The 16,037-nt window shown below is 60.3% G+C and overlaps 2 protein-coding genes across 2 annotated transcripts; both read left to right on the top strand.

Annotated features, from left to right (window-relative positions):
• Positions 1-1,272: 1,272 nt before the first annotated feature.
• On the top strand, positions 1,273-6,619 carry RPL13 (ribosomal protein L13). Its single transcript, XM_083870458.1, has 6 exons — positions 1,273-1,359; positions 1,545-1,657; positions 2,513-2,654; positions 4,166-4,339; positions 5,575-5,631; positions 6,422-6,619. Exons 2-6 carry the CDS (start codon positions 1,554-1,556, stop codon positions 6,578-6,580), a joined length of 636 nt encoding a protein of 211 aa, XP_083726584.1. The 5' UTR covers positions 1,273-1,359; positions 1,545-1,553; the 3' UTR covers positions 6,581-6,619.
• A 2,478-nt stretch (positions 6,620-9,097) lies between these two features.
• CPNE7 (copine 7) lies at positions 9,098-14,738 on the top strand (the record flags this gene model as incomplete). The annotated part of the gene is made up of 15 exons (XM_083870383.1): positions 9,098-9,304; positions 11,276-11,458; positions 11,529-11,603; positions 11,978-12,052; positions 12,120-12,203; positions 12,290-12,379; positions 12,522-12,620; positions 12,950-13,036; positions 13,134-13,193; positions 13,277-13,410; positions 13,525-13,579; positions 13,721-13,772; positions 13,840-13,973; positions 14,072-14,308; positions 14,601-14,738. 15 exons carry the CDS (start codon positions 9,098-9,100, stop codon positions 14,736-14,738), a joined length of 1,710 nt encoding a protein of 569 aa, XP_083726509.1.
• Positions 14,739-16,037: the final 1,299 nt, after the last annotated feature.

Here is a 16,037-nt window from a genome sequence, read left to right as displayed (position 1 = left end):
AATAATTTACGTCCAATAATTTAGTTTTTACAGCAAGTGTTTCCCAGGCAGAGATTGAGGCAAAACTGTGCAGAGCTCAGCAGTGGGGCAGGGAAACCAACTGTGCAGAGGGTGACTCTGAGCACACGTGGGAAGAGTGTTCTGAACTGCTGGTTCTGAGCTGGAGAGGTGCTCTTGGAAATCCAGCAAAAGCAGGTGTGTTTGTTGGGAATCTTCAGGAAAAGCTGCTTCATCCTCGTGGCTGGTGCAAAACAGGCCCTGTTGTTGACAGGGTTGTCTGGTGTTCATCAGGGAAAGCATTAAAGTGGCTGTTGCTGCCTGGAGTGCCCTGGCTGGCTGCATCTTTTAGGAAAGATTATTGTCTGTAGTTCTTCCATCAGGGCTGTCTGTGACCTGAAAGACCCCAGCCCAAGCCTGTGCTCTGACAGCTCCCAGCCCTCAGGCTTTGTCACAGTCCCAGGCTCCTGTCCTGCCTCAGGCTGCAGCTGGGAGCCTCCTACTTCCCTGAGAGTGTGAAGATCTTCTGCACTCTGTCTTCTCCCCTGTCCCAGCTCATTCCTTGGGATCTCAGTGCCTGGGGAGTGATTTGAGTTCAGGGACACAAGTAGTTTTCTACATTTTTGGATGTTGCTGCCTGGATGTTTTAATTCCAAACTTGTTTGTTTCTTCCCAGTCTCACTCTTTGAACTTCCTTTTCCAGCAGCAGATAAAATTTCAAGTGTTCTTTGATTTTTATCTTCTTTAACTCACAAAACCTTTGTGGGGAGGGGAGTTCAGTTCTGTTTAGTGACAGTGGGAGTGTTGGGAGTGTTGCAGTGGGGGAGACAGCCTTGGTGGCTTCTGGGCTGCTGCCAGCACTGCTGTGCTATTGATCCCAGGCAAAGGCTGTGCATCCCACTGCCGGGGATCTGCCCAGGGGGATGGGAGTCCCCGATCCCTCTCCTGCCTCAGGCGAGAAAAAGCTGCCACCCCAAAAGGGCAGGAAATCAGGGACCCCACTCTGGGGTCATGTGGGGATTCCTCAGAGATTTGGGACCAGCGTAACCCCTGCCCAGTGTCCGTCCCATCGCCCTGCCCAGGAGCTGCTGGACACAGGAGAAGGAAGGCATCGAGCTGCTGCTGCTGCCGCTGGAGCCTCCCGGTGTCCCCGTGTTCCCGTTCCCAGCGCGGCCCCTTTAAGGCGCCGCCATCTTTACTGCGGGCGCGGTGAAGCCGCCGCCGCCCCTGCTGGCCCCGCCCTTCTCCGGGCAGGCCCCGCCCCTCCGCGCCGCTCCCGCGCTGCCCATTGGTCCCCGCCGCGCCACTTCCGGCGCCGCCGCGCCAGCGCTTCCTTTCCGGTCGCCATTGTCGTGGCGGGAGGTGAGTGAGGGCCCGGGGCTCCATCCGCCGCCATCCGCTCCCGGGGGCCGCGCCCGCCGCCGCCACAGCCCCGCGGGGAGCCGTGGGGGAGGCTCCGGGGGTGCCGATGGGGCCGCGCCGGGCCGGGGCCCGCGGGCTCCGGGGCGCCTGGGGTGTCCCCGCGTTAACCGTGCCCGTGTCCGCAGGCCGCAGCCATGGCGCCCAGCCGCAATGGGATGATCCTGAAGCCCCACTTCCACAAGGACTGGCAGCGCCGGGTCGCCACGTGGTTCAACCAGCCCGCCCGCAAGCTCCGCAGGTGAGTCCCGGCGCTCCGGGGGTCGCGGGAGGGGCTTTCCCGGCTTCTGCGGGGCCGCTCACGGAGCCAGGACGGTGAGGATTTGTGTAGCCAGTCCCTGCTGGTGCCCAGGGCGAGCCTCTGCCCGCCGCAGCCAAGTGATGAGACATCTCCGGAATCGCTGCATCCACAGTGATGAACGCACTTCCCTGGGTCTCTGATGGCAGCAGCCGCCGGCCCGGCCCGGCCCGGCCCGGGTGTTTGTTCCGGAGGCATCGCAGGGCGGGAGGGGAGAGATGCCGTGTGCCCTGTGGCTGTCACAGGTGGGCAAGAGGTTAGTGACACTTGGATTGTGCCAGCCATAGTGCCACCAGCAGGAGCAGGACAGTGCCTGTCCCCTGTGCTGGAATTGCTGATATCACACCTGGAACTCCGGTGTTGTGTTTGGCCCCTCATTGCAAGACAAGACAGTGAGGAGCTGAAGCATGTCCAGAGAAGGGTCTGGATCACCAGGAGTAGCTGAGGAACGTCAGCCTGGAGAAAAGGAGACTCAGGAGGAACTTTCTGTGTCTCCATAACTTCCTGACAGGAGGGGATCAGGCTCTGGGAACAGGGATAGGAGAGGGAACAGCCTCAGTTAGCGCCAGGGGAGGTTCAGGTTGGACGTGACAAGGAGTTTCCTCCTGGAAAGAGTGATCAGAGGCTGCCCGGGGAGGTTTGGAGTCCCAAGGAAGCAGCACTCAGTGCTCTGGGCTGGATGGATCAGGGTGGGATCAGGCGCAGGTCGGGCTCGGTGCCCGCAGGGGCCTTTCCCGAGCTGAAGGAGGGTGTGATGTGATGGATTGGGATGGGATGGGATGTGATGTGCCCTTGCAGGAGGAAGGCCCGGCAGGCCAAGGCCCGGCGCATCGCCCCCCGCCCCGTGGCCGGCCCCATCCGCCCCATCGTCAGGTGCCCCACCATCAGATACCACAAAAAGGTCCGTGCTGGCCGAGGCTTCAGCCTGGAGGAGCTTAAAGTAAGTACAGAGCATCGATTTAAAAATTCAAATAGAGTCTGAGCTCAGCTGCTTCTCCTCTCCTGCGTAAGGTGATTTCCTCAGGTGTTGGTACCTGCCGATGCTGCCACAGCCAGGGAAGTCTGGCTGTGGATTTCCTGGCTCTGGGAGCAAGGAAAGATGTGTTTTACCTGTGATGGTGGAGTGGGTGTGTGAAGGGGGCTTTAAAAGGTAAATGTCTGTTTATCTGGTCAGACTGTCATTTAAAATTTTGTTAAAATTGAGCAGAAGTAGGGGAAATCTAGGTAGGAATTCTTCCCTGGGAGGGTGGGGAGGCCCTGGCACAGGGTGCCCAGAGCAGCTGTGGCTGCCCCATCCTTGGAAGTGTCCAGGGCCAGGTTGGACAGGGCTTGGAGCATCCTGGATACTGGAAGGTGTCCCTGCCCATGGCTGGGGGTGGAACTTCAAGATTAAGGTCCCTTTCAACCCAAACTATTCATAGATTCTGTGAAATTTAATTCTAAAACAGCCTTGGAGTCTCCTAAACCTTTTTGAGGGAAGAGGGAAGATTAAGATCACCTTCATTAAATTTTTTCTTTATGAAACATTTTTCTGCTAATTCTAAGTATTTTAGCCAACATTTCCATGTTGAGGACCAAGTAAACCCAGCTCAATTTAGTTCTAAGACTAGCAGGGGATATTGTACCAGGAGGAAGAACCATTCAGCCCAGCTTCTCAGAGCAGCTGGAGTAATAATAGTTGGATTAAAGTCAAAATAATTAGATTAAAGTGGGAAATGTTTCCTTGTCCTTATCCCTGTGATGTGCCCAGGTGTGCTCAGCTGGTAAAGGTGATCTGCAGGGCCTCCCACTGTGTGTCTGTGATCAGATCCCACATCAGCCTGAGCCACTGGCTGCCTCTGCGCCTTGTTCAGTGTCTTAATTAAAACATTTGTAACTGGAATTGGTGCACTGAGGCAGGGAAATTGTTCTTCTGGGTGCCAAAGACTTCATTACTTATTTTTCTTTAATTCTTGGGTAATGGCGGAACACAAAGCAGGATGCAGCTGTTTGTCTTCAAACAGAAAATGAGTTCTTTGTTTAATATAGTCTAAAAAAAAGCTATTTAATAGTTGTTTCAGATGGTTAGGAAAAAAAAAAATCCAGATTTAATGGAGCTCCTAGTATTCAGTGAACTAGAGTTGTCCATAAACTGACTCATAGCTGTCTGTCTGAATCCAGATTTAAATGAGTCCTGCAGGGGGTTCATTTTGCTTCTCTGTGGAAACCCACCTGCAAAAATCAACCCAAGTAACACCTTCAGAACTAATACCAGGAGACCCTTTTTTTGGTGGTGTGGTTGGTCCCTCAGCTGATGCCCAGCCCTTCTCCAGACCCTGCATCCCGTGCTGGCCGTGCTTGTCTCCCTGCCTGGCTGCCGGCAGCTGTGGGATGCTGCCACCTCTCTGTCCTGCTCTCCCCTGCCTGGCAGCTGTGGGGTGCTGACACCTCCCTCTCCTCCTCTCCCCTCAGCTCGCTGGCATCAACAAGAAGTTTGCCCGGACCATCGGAATCTCCGTGGACCCCCGCAGAAGGAACAAGTCCACAGAGTCCCTGCAGGCCAACGTGCAGAGGCTGAAGGAGTACCACTCCAAGCTCATCCTCTTCCCGAGGAAACCAGCCATGCCCAAGAAGGGAGACAGCTCTGTGAGTACCTCACTGCTGCAAATGTGTCCTTTTCTGGGCGGTTTGGTGTCAGGCAGAGCTCCAGAGCCTTCTCCATCGTGTGGAGCTCGTGGTTCTGAGCCCAGCACAAGGCCAGGGTGGCAGGGTCCAGTCTGATGGTGCACTCAGGGTTGCATTTGGCCAGGCATTTGGCTGAGCAGCTGCTGCCTTGTTTTGGTGCTAATTCCTGGAGCTTTGATCCTTGCTCAGCCAGCTGAGTTTTAGTTTAGAGAGCTAAATTGTGACAATGGCTGGAAATTCCCCTTGGAGTCAGTCCTGCTGGTGGAAGGCTGAGGGGACAGGCTGTATGTGTCTCCAGAGCTGTGTGCCAGGCTCCAGAAGGCAATTGTTATTGACATTCAAAAATGGTTTTCATTAAAACCTCTCCAGGATCAGAGCAGAGCTGTGTTTCCTGGCTCTGTTGCCAGTAGATCCAGGGAACACAAGGGTGAGTTCAGACTGTCCTCCCATCTTGTGGGAAATCTGGCAGCTCCAAACTGCTGAACTCCATCTTCAGAGCAGGGAGGAAGAGCCTCGAGCTGAAACACTGATTCAGATGTGTTTGCTGGAAGTCAGCTGTATTCAGTAAACGTTCAGTCATTTTTGTCTGATGATGTGCTCTTAAAAGAAGCCACAATCAACCTGAGGAGGAGTTGCTGAGGAACGTGTTGGGTGTTTATGAGCTGTGGGAGCTCAGCCTGGAGAAAAGGAGGCTGAGGAAACAGCCTCAGTTTGTGCCAGGGAAAGTGCTTCAGGTTGGACATCAGGAATTCCTTCCTGGAAAGGGTGGTCAGGCATTGGAGGGGCAGTTTGGAGTCCCCATCCCTGGAGGTGTCCAAGGAAGGAATGGATGGGCTGGGTTGTCAAGGTAGGGATCAGGCACAGGTTGCACTTGATGATCGTGGAGAACTTTTCCAACCTGGATGATGATCCTGTGTAGATTGAGAACAGCACAGGTGGTGTCAGAGCTGTCCCAGCTGGCAGAGCTGTGTCCCGCTGCTGCTCCGGCCGGATCCGGGCACGGCGTGGGCTCCTCATGCAGCTCTTCAGTGCCAAACACTCTCAAGTGCTGGGTTCATCACCCTTTGGTGTCAAAGCTCCTGTCAGGATCAGTAGCACCACGTTTGAACTGGGTACCTGCGTACAGGCTGTGCTTTAGCTGAAGTTTTAGAAGTTTAAAATCTGTTCTCCTAACATTCCTGTCTTCTGTCGTGCAGCCAGAGGAACTCAAGATGGCCACTCAGCTCACAGGACCTGTTATGCCCATCAAGAACGTAAGTGTCCTTTAATCAGGTTCTCTGTGTGATGTGATTGAGGTTGAGCTTGCAGAGATGGTCCTCTCTTTGCTGTCTCACAGCTTGAGGGTGGTGCCTGTCTCCAGGCGTTGCCCATCCTGGATCAAATAAACCCCAGGAATAATCTTTGAGAGAACTGTGAAATTGAAGGTGCTTTGGGTTTAGCTGGGGTGGGAGTGCTGTGGCAGGTTCTGTGGTCACCATCTGTCCCTAAATCCTCTCTGCTTCCCAGAGCTGCTGTCAGGAGTGTCACAAACCTCTATTCCCTACAACTCCCTGACAGGAGGGTCGAGCTGGGAGGGGGTCAGGCTGTCCTCCCAGGTGACAGGACAAGGGGAAACAGTCTCAAGCTGTACCAGGGGAGGTTTAGGTTGGAAAATTGCTCCAGCCTGTCCATCCCTGGCACAGCTGCCCAGGGCAGTGGTGGAGTCCCCAACCTTAAAAATGTTCAAAAAACACGTGCATGTGTCACTTGAGGACATGGTCGGTGATAACCATAGTGGAGCTGGGCTCGCTATTAAAGGCCTTTACCAACCTTAACAACGCTGCGATTGTGTGAAACCTGACTCAGGTTTCCCGTGGCGCTTGTTTTTATTCCCGCTCCATTGTGCTCGGTGCACGAGGAGCCAGCGGGAGCGGGCTGAGCGAGGGCAGCGCCTGTAGATGGCAGGAGCGCTCCGTTCCCGCCCTGCTCCTGCAGGGATGACTGTGGGAAGCCTCTGCTCCCGGCTCCCAGAGCCAGGCTGACTGTCTGGCGCTCTCTCCGCAGGTTTTCAAGCGGGAGAAGGCGCGTGTCATCTCGGAGGACGAGAAGAACTTCAAGGCCTTCGCCAGCCTTCGCATGGCCCGGGCCAACGCCCGCCTCTTCGGCATCCGCGCCAAGCGCGCCAAGGAAGCGGCGGAGCAGGACGTGGAGAAGAAGAAATGAACTGTTCTCCCCAGAACTGTCAATAAAAAGCCGTAGAGAGCCCGGTGTGCTGTGGTTTTGGGGCACATGTACCGAGCGGAGCCGCCCCTGGCGGTGCAGGGATGTGTTGGAGCGTGGGAAGCCTCGTTTGCTGGGATCGGAGGCTCCACGTGGCCCTGACAGCGAGTTTAACACCTGCCTGTGCCCACTCCTCTGTCTTGTCAGGGCTCTGCAGCCTCAGCTGCCTTCTGCTCTGATTCTGAGGGGCTTTGGGGGTTCCCCCTCCATGCCAGGCTTTGTTTCCTGCCCCTTCCATGCCAGTATTCCTGGTTTGATTTCCCCACCTCTCTGTGTGGCAAAGCCGTGTTGGGTGTTACACTGGGGTTCACTCAGGTGCTGCCCACAGGAGGGACTTTCCCCACTCTTGGAGGGTACAAGGGGAGCAAAGTGTGGTCCAGCTGCTCATCTGGGCTTGGATGGAGCTGAGTCCCAGAGCTGGGCTGTACTGCTCTGCCATCCTGCACTCCCTGGCCCTTGGCTCAGCCCCTGAGCCGTTTTAGCCCTTCCAGGGCCCTTTTAGCCATTTCTTCATGGCTTGAAGGCCAACCCATGGTAAATGTGGCACCTGGGGACATTGTGGTGGCCTCATCAGCGCTGGGGAGAGGGTGAGCTGATGTTGGAGTCTTTTCCAACCAAATGATTCTGATAGTTCAAGTGGCACCACATGAGCTCAGAAGGAACAGAGGTTCTGGCTGATCCTCGTGGCTGTTGGGGGGATCCCAGGCTCTCCCCATCCCTGGGCAGGGGCTGATGGGTCACTGGGATGTGTTGGGGTCAGAGCTGCTCCAGGAGCACTCACCCGGCCCATTGTGTCATCAATACTGGGACTTGGGTTGGGATGGAGCCCTGGCAGAGCTGCACGGATCTGGGCAGTTCAGAGAGGCAAGATGTGCCTGGTGAGGTGTGTCCACTTGCCATGGTGTCCCTCCAGCCCCTCTGCCCATCCCCTGTGTCCTGCTGTGGGTCCAGGCCGTGCTGGAGGCTGTGGGGGGAGTGGGAAGGAGAGTGGCCTATTTCTGCCAGGCAGGCTGGGGATTAGCTCCCGGGCCCTGCGGTGCCCTCGTGCTCGTTAGCCCCATCTGCATTTTAATCCCTCCAAATTTGAGCTAATTACATCATCTCCCATAAAGCTGGGTTGACGGTGCTGCAGTGCTGGGGGGACAGGGGTGGCTGGGGGGTCCCGGCCTGGGCTCTCAGCATATGGGGCTCCCTGTGCCTGGAATGTGGCTCTGGGTGCTCCAGCATGTGGGGAGGGCCCCCGGTGGGTTTGGGGGACCCCAGCCTTGTGTTTGGGCTGTTGGCTTGGATCATGGGGGGCCAGGACCAAGGCGGCCTTGGGTACCCCATGGGGAGCAGCTGGGGAGGGTGGGGGGCTGTGATGTGCCATGGGGGTCTCACTTAGAGCAGGAGCTTCTACCCTGGCACAGCCAGCAGTGCTGGGGGCCCTGGGGACCCTGCCCAGCCCCGGTGCAGGGTGGGCTCCTCCCCGGAGCCGGCAACGAGGCAGTTAACGGAGCTTGTCATCCATCTCCCTCTTTAGGGCTCCGCTCCCGAGCTGCAGCTTGAGTCAGTTGTGTGGAGGTGGCAGCGGCAGCAGCTCGGGCTGGCACACCGGGCACCCGGCACTGCCCTGCCCCGCCCGGGCCACCGGCACCAGGTGAGCGGGGACGGGCAGGGAGGGACCCGCTGTCCCCTCCACCGAGCCATGGGTGATCCAAAGGGTGCCCGCGATCCCGGGGATGGGGGGACGGCGCCCACCGGAGCTGGGGCACCCCAGCCGTGGGCTGGGCACTGCATGACTTCCCCAGGAAACTTTGGCCGGGCACCAGAGGGCACAGATGGGCAGGACCTGCCCCTGCCCCAGCCGGGAACTCCCAGGAGCTGCAGGTGCAGGGACAAGCCCTGGATTGGGGTCGGGGCTGGCAGAGCCCCTCGCTGACCCGTCAGGCAGCATCGCCCGGCTGAGCGTTATCAGCCCCCGGGGGGAGGATGGACACTGTCCCCAGCACAGGGAATCCATCACCTGCTGGCACCGACACCGAGTTGTGTCCCCGCTCCCCTCCGGAGAGCCCTGCCCAGCCTGGGGCTGCCGCCCGCAGGGGCTGCAGGGGGTTTCTACTCCCCAGCCCCACCCGGGGCACCCCAGGGTGGGCACCCCACCCACTGAGGTCCCCATTCCCCTGGGGTGGGCTGGGACAGAGCTGGGCACGGCCCTGCAGGACCATGTGAACCCCCACAGCAATGCCCACGGTGCTGGCTGGGATTTGGGGTGCACGGGCAGTGCCACCAGGGCGCCCCATTCCCGCTCACCCCACTGTGCTTTGATGCCTTGCAGGGCCCTGCGGAGCCACCGGGACTGGAACCCACCACCCCGGCCCGCAGGGTGTCCCTGGGGTCCCTCCGCCTGTCCCCGGGGCCGTGTCCCGGGCATGACGGGCACCTGCCCGGCCCCCTGACGGCGCCCGAGGCTCGCCCCCCATGCCCTTCGCCCACGGGGCCGCCTGTCCCCCGCCGCGCCCGCCCGGCATGGGGGACGTGCCCGAGCCGTGCCCGCAGGCCCCACTGGCCGTGCTCTCCAAGGTGGAGCTGCGGGTCAGCTGTAAACACCTCCTGGACCGCGACACCCTCAACAAGTCGGACCCCTGTGTCCTGCTGCTGATGCAGACCCAGGGCCAGTGGATGGAGGTAGGAGAGTGGGGGGCACTGCTGGCACCCACCGGGCAGGGCAGGGCAGGGGAGACCCGGGATGTGGCAGGGCTGGGCACAGGGTGGTGGGTGTAGGGGGCTGCAGGATGGGGTGCAGAACAGGGGTTGGGGTGCAGAGCAGGGGTCAGGGTGCAGGAGATGGTGGGGGGCAGAGTACAGAGTACAGGGTGCAGAAAGGGGTCCGGGGTTCAGACCAGAGTACAAGAGAGAAGGGGGTACTGGGTGCAGGGTCCAGAGCAGAGTGCAGGGTACAAAGCAGGTACAGGAGATAACAAAGAATGGGGTACGGGGTGCAAAGTGGAGTGCTAGGTGCAGAACAGGGTGCAGGGTTCACACCAGGGTACAGAGCAGGGATGGAGGGTGGGATGCAGGAGATGATGCAGAGTAGAGTGCATGGTGCAGGACACAGTGCAGGGTTCAGAACGAGATGCAGGGTTCAGATCAGGGTGCAGGAGACAGCAAAGAGTGGGCTCCTGGGTGCACAACAGGGTGAGGGTTCAGAATGAGGTACAGGGTGAGGAGCAGGGGTGCAGGATGGGGTGCAGGAGATGATGCAGAGTAGGGTGCACAGTGCAGAACAGGTTGCAGGGGGTGATGCAGGGCGGGCAGGGCACTGTGGGGCACACAGCAGCCTGTGGGGATGGTGCTAACTCTGGTCACATCCATATCCCACTGGGGCTGCAGTGGGGCCGGGGAGCAGAGCAGGGTGTGGTGCCCACTGCATGTGGCTCCAGAGTGGCTCCACTGCCCCGGGACAGGGACAAGGAACACCTCAGCCCCCCTGGGGTGGCTCAGGGCTGGTGCTGACACTGGCACTGGGGCTGGCAGACACCAGGATGGCACTGGGGCTGGCACTGCTCCATCCATCCCTCCCCACACTGAGCTCTGGGCTGGCTCCACTCTAATCGCGGCCGCTCAGCCGGTGGATTTAGCGCTAAATCCCTCAACGTGTCATCGACTCTGCTCGAGCCAGCACAGAGCTGAGGGAGGGGGGACAAGGGCTCCGTGCCAGCTGCGGTGTGCTGTGCCATGCCAGACACTTGTACCTGCTGTGCCATGCTGTGCCATGCTGTGCCATGCCACGCTCCATGCTGTGCTGTGCCAGACTCCAGCCAGCTCCAAGAGGCAACAGGATCCTCCTTGAGCCACATTTTGTAGTGACTCCTGTCCCAGCCAGCCTGTGTCCTCCAGACAAGGGGCTGCCTGAATCTGGCTCTGCTGCTGGCTCTAAGAGCCGAGATGGCCCTGGACCTGCTGGGTCCAGAGAGTCCAAAGCACCCAACACCCACATCCCCAGAACGAGGGGCTGGCAGTGCCCACATAAAGGGGACACGGGTGCCCACAGCAGGGTGGCACAGTGCAGGCTCAACAGATGATGCTGGACTGGGCAGGCAGGGACCAGGGGCTGGCAGGATGCCCTGGCCAGGATGTGTCCCCTTGAATCAACACTGGCAGGGACTGGTGCGGGGGAGGCTCCGGAACCGCTCGGTACCTGCTGCCAGCACGGCCAGGAGATGCTGAGCACCCACTGCCCATGGGGCCACCAAGAGCTGGGGGCTGGTGTCCCCCAGGCATGGCCATCCCAGGATGGCACAGCAGCTTGTCCTGGCACCAACCCATTGCTCCTGCTCCAGCAGAGCTGTGGCAAAGCATAGCCAGAGGCAGAGCATCCCCTTGGATGACCACAGGGAGCCCAGTGGGAGCAGCGTCCCAGACCTAGGGCTGGCAGGGCTGGAGCTCCTCTAAATGCCATTCACTTGGGCAGGGCTGGTCCTTCCCTGCATTCCCTGTTCCTGTACCCCCATCCCTTCATCCTTCATTCCCTCATCCCTGCATCCTTCAGCCTGGTATGTCCCATCCCTTCATCCCCCATCACAAGATCCCCCATCCCACATCCCACATCCCTGTGTGAGCCCTGGCACCCCAAGGCCCTGTGCCAATGCCACGCAGGTGGATCGCAGCGAGGTGATCAAGAGCAACCTGAACCCTGTGTTTGCCAAGATCTTCACGGTCGATTACTACTTCGAGGAGGTGCAGAAGCTGCGCTTCGAGGTGTACGACAGCCATGGCCAGGCCGGCGTGGGCACGCACGATGACGACTTCCTGGGGGGCATGGAGTGCACCGTGGGGCAGGTGAGCCTGGGGACCCCCACCTGGGGACACCCCCCAATGGTGTCCCCTCCCCAACCCTGGGCTCTCGCAGATCGTGGCGCAGAAACGGGTGACGAAGCCGCTGTTCCTCAAGTACGGGAAGTTTGCGGGGAAGTCCACGATCACGGTGAGCACCCAGCCTGTGCTGGGGGTGACAACGGGGTGGGTGACACTGAGTGGTGGCACCAAACACAGGCATGTGGGTGGCACCAGGATGAGGTGCACATGGGGCTGGGATCCTGGGATGACACCAGAGAGGACACATGGATGGCACTGGACTGGGGTACTGGGACAGCATCAAACTGGGCCATCTGGGTGGCACAGACTCTTGGGGATGGGGAGGGCTCAGAGTCCCCAGTGGCATCTACTGGCCATCCTGGACGTCCCTGCTGTGCTTGGGAAGAATGTGGGACCCTGTCCCCTCCCAGGGCTCTACAGGAATGTGGTGGGTGGGGGGACAAAGCTCTGCCAGGCACTGAGCCCCCCACGGCCACCTCTCAGATCATCTCAGAGGAGATCTCGGGGAACAACGGCTACGTGGAGCTCGCCTTCCGCGCCAAGAAACTGGACGACAAGGTGAGCTGGGTGCTGAGGGGGAAAAGAGGCAGGGTGGGCAGTGCTTTCTCTCATCCTCCTTCCCCAGGACCTCTTCAGCAAGTCAGATCCCTTCCTGGAGATCTATCGCATCGATGATGACTGCAGTGAGCAGCTGGTGTACCGCACCGAGGTGAGCCCACAGCAGCACTGGGGTCACGGCTGCCCCACGGCCACCCCGGGGGCTCCCCAGCCCTGCTGAGCCTCCCCATCCTGCAGGTGGTGAAGAACAACCTGAGCCCCATCTGGGAGCCCTTCAAAGTCTCCCTCAACTCGCTCTGCAGCTGTGAGGAGAAGAGGAAGCTGAGGGTGAGGAGGAATGATGGGGACCCCTATTCCTGCTCTGGGGGCATCTGTGCCCCACCTTCCCTGGGGCTGTGCTGGGGACCCCACAGTGCTGGGGACAGGCTGAGGACCCCCAGGGGCCGGGGCTGAGCTGTGCCCATCACAGTGTGTGGTGTGGGACTACGACTCGCGGGGCAAGCACGACTTCATCGGGGAGTTCTTCACCACCTTCGAGGAGATGCAGAAGGCCATGGGAGAGAACAAGGTGGGACATGGGGACACGGGGATGGCCTGGAGTCACCCTGTGGGCTGCCAGCAGAGCCTGTCCCAGCAGCCACCTTCCAGCTCCTCCTCTGGGTTTGGTGTCATTTTCTTCTCGCTGCCCTCCTGTTTGGGGAAGGGATGGAGGGTTTGGGGTCTTCTGGGGAATCAGTCATGGATGGGGTGGCTGGGAGTGGGGGATGGCAGCTTCACCCTGGGGCTGTGGGGGTGCAGGGTTTTGGGGCTGTGGGGTCCCCAGGGTGCAGAGTGGCACCGGGGCTGGGGCTGTGCCCCGGGCAGGGGCCACAGGCAGTGCGGGTGCCGGTGCCACAGGTGCAGTGGGACTGCATGAACCCCAAGTACAAGATCAAAAAGCGCAACTACAAGAATTCGGGGGTCGTGGTGCTGCTGGACCTGAAGGTGAGTGCCTGGGAGCTGTGCTGGGCCGTGCTGAGCTGTGCCAGGCTGTGCCCGGCTCCATGGGCCGGCGTGGGGCTGACCCAGGTCCCTCTGGAAGATCCACAGGGTTTACTCCTTCCTGGATTACATCATGGGCGGCTGCCAGATCCATTTCACGGTGAGCAGCATCCCCTCCCCACCAGCGGGGACACACTGGTGGCCCCGCTCACCCTGGGTGACCCTCACTGTCCCCACCCCCAGGTGGCCATCGACTTCACAGCCTCCAACGGGGACCCCCGGAACAGCTGCTCCCTGCACTACATCAACCCCTACCAGCCCAATGAGTACCTCAAGGCACTGGTGGCTGTGGGAGAGATCTGCCAGGACTATGACAGGTTAGTGGTGGCTCTGGCGGGTCCCCCAGGGCCACACTCATTGGTGACATCAGGTCTGCTGGTGACAGGCACTCAGTGATGGGACCAGAGCTCCTCACACCCTTTCCCTTGCAGTGATAAGAAGTTCTCTGCTCTGGGCTTTGGTGCCAGGATCCCCCCCAAGTACGAGGTGAGGGGGTCATCCCTCTGTGCTCACCCCTCTGGGTACCCTTGGCTGTGGCACTGGGGGGTTGGTAGATGTCAGGGTCTGTGGTAGGGGCTGCACCTGCTGCCCCCTCCCCTCCCTCCCTCCCTCCCTCCCTCCCTCCAGGTCTCCCATGACTTCGCCATCAACTTCAACCCCGACAACGATGAGTGTGAGGGTGAGTCCATCTCCGGAAGGGCTGGATCTATGGCTGGGATTCCCCTCACCCCTCACACACCCCACAGGTATCCAGGGCGTCGTGGAGTCCTACCAGAGCTGCCTGCCCAAAATCCAGCTCTACGGCCCCACCAACGTGGCTCCCATCATCTCCAAGGTGGCTCGAGTGGCGGCCGACGAGGAGAGGACCAAGGAGGCGTCGGTGGGTCCCTCTGTCCACCCTGGGGCTGGGCTGAGACCTTGCACACTCTGCCACTTGTGGCGGGTCGGGCAGCCCCCTGAGCATCCCTGTCCCCCCAGCAATATTTCATCCTGCTGATCCTGACGGACGGGGTGGTGACGGACATGGCAGACACGCGGGAGGCCATCGTCCGGGCCTCCTACCTGCCCATGTCCATCATCATCGTCGGCGTGGGCAACGCCGACTTCACGGACATGCAGATCCTGGACGGGGACGACGGTGTCCTGCGCTCCCCCAAGGGCGAGCCCGTCCTGCGCGACATCGTCCAGTTCGTCCCTTTCCGCGAGTTCAAGAACGTGAGTGGGGCAGGGATGAGCTCCGGCCTTCCCATCCCTGCCCTTCCATCTCCTCCCTGCCCTTCCATCCCCTCCTTGCCCTGCCATCCCTTCCCTGCCCTTCCATCCCCTCTCTGCCCTCCTGTCCCACTCCCGACATCTCCCATCCCCTCTTTCCCTCTCCCATCCATCACCTCCCTTCTGGTCCCCTCTTGTCCCCTCCTGTCCTCTCCTGTCCCCTCCCCTCTCCCCATCGGTCACCTCAGTGTCCCTGGTGTCCCCGGCTCACCCCGGTGTCCCCGGTGTCCCGCAGGCGTCCCCCACAGCCCTGGCGAAGTGCGTGCTGGCGGAGGTGCCCAAGCAGGTGGTGGAGTACTACAGCTACAAGGCTTTCCCCCCGCGCTGCCCCCGGCCCCCCAGCCCCGAGCCCGGCCTGGGCTCCCCGCAGTGAGGGACCCCCGAACCCCAACCCCAGTTTTCCTCAGCGAGGGACCCCCGGCTCCAGCCTCAGTTTCCCCAGTGAGAGACCCCCAGTGCCCCCCGACCCCAGTGTCCCAGTGACCCCCCCCACTGTCCCGGTGTGGCGTGGGGACAGAGGGGTCCCCCCAGGGCCCTGCCCTGCCACAGCCCCCCTGGCTGGGACACGGACACAGGACCCCCCAGCACTGCTCGCCCCCGGTGCTCTGTGCCCTCCACCCCTGCTGTCCCCTTGGTCCCCTCGGTCCCCGCTTCTCTGTCACTGTGATATTTGGAGGCTGCATGATCCCCCCAATAAAGCACCACCCCCGTGCCATCCTCCTGCTCTCTGGGGGGTCACTAGGGGCTGGGTGAGACACTGCCAGCTCCTGGATGGTGCTGTGTCCCCTCGCGGTGACACCACGCTGCCGCAGCTGGTGACAAGAGCCGAGGGCAGCCCCAGCCCCACATTCCGGTGCCCGTGGCCGTGCCGGGAGCAGCCGCGCCTTTGATGTGCCGGAGCGGCGCTGCCCCGCTGGGCGCCTGCCCCGAATCCAGGGCACGGAACCGACACAGGCGGCGACGGAGCCGGGCCCTGCTGGCCGGCACACGTGCTGTGTGCCTGTGCTGTGTGCCTTGTGCCATGTGCCACATGCCATGAGCTGTGTGCCCTGTGCTGTGTGCCGTGTGCCACATGCCCTGTGCTGTGGTGTCCTGTGCTGTGTGCCCTGTGCCATGTGCCACATGCCATGAGCTGTGTGCCCTGTGCTCTGTGCCGTGTGCCACATGCCCTGTGCCGTGTACCCTGTGCCACATGCCATGAGCTGTGTGCCCTGTGCCGTGTGCCACATGCCACATGTCCTGTGCTGTGTGTCCTGTACTGTGTGTCCTGTGCCCTATACTGTGTGCCCTGTGCCACATGCCATGTTTGTATGACCTGTGCCACACCCTGTGCATCCCAAGTCCCCAGCCGTGTTCAGTGTGCCATGTGTGTGCTCTGTGTGTAAATCCTGTGCCACATGCCATGGGCCATGCACCCTATGTTCACATGCCCTGTGCCACACTGTGTGCTGGGTGTCATGCATTGTGTGCATGTTCCATGTGCCACATGCTGTGTGCCACATGCTCTGCTATGTGCTGTGTGGCATACTCTGAGTATCTGATCCGTGGGACATGTGCATTGCCATGTTCCCTGTGCCATGTGCTATTTGTTATGTGCCATGTGCCATATGCCCTGTGCCATATACACTGTACCAAATGCCCTGTGCCACATGCCCTGTGCCATGTTCTGTGT

This window comes from Zosterops lateralis, assembly GCF_965231275.1.
Source record: "Zosterops lateralis genome assembly, chromosome: 12".
NCBI classification, from domain to species: Eukaryota; Metazoa; Chordata; class Aves; order Passeriformes; family Zosteropidae; genus Zosterops; species Zosterops lateralis.
The sequence above is the reverse complement of the archived record's forward strand: the minus strand, read 5'-3'. Positions and strand labels throughout refer to the sequence as shown.

What these genes read in the sequence shown, in the direction of transcription:
- RPL13 (XM_083870458.1), top strand. Translation starts at nt 1,554, where the DNA reads ATGGCGCCCAGCCGCAATGGGATGATCCTGAAGCCCCACTTCCACAAG. An exon ending in CCCGCCCGCAAGCTCCGCAG is followed by an intron (nt 1,658 to 2,512) that starts GTGAGTCCCGGC and finishes GTGCCCTTGCAG; the next exon opens with GAGGAAGGCCCGGCAGGCCA. An exon ending in CTGTTATGCCCATCAAGAAC is followed by an intron (nt 5,632 to 6,421) that starts GTAAGTGTCCTT and finishes CTCTCTCCGCAG; the next exon opens with GTTTTCAAGCGGGAGAAGGC.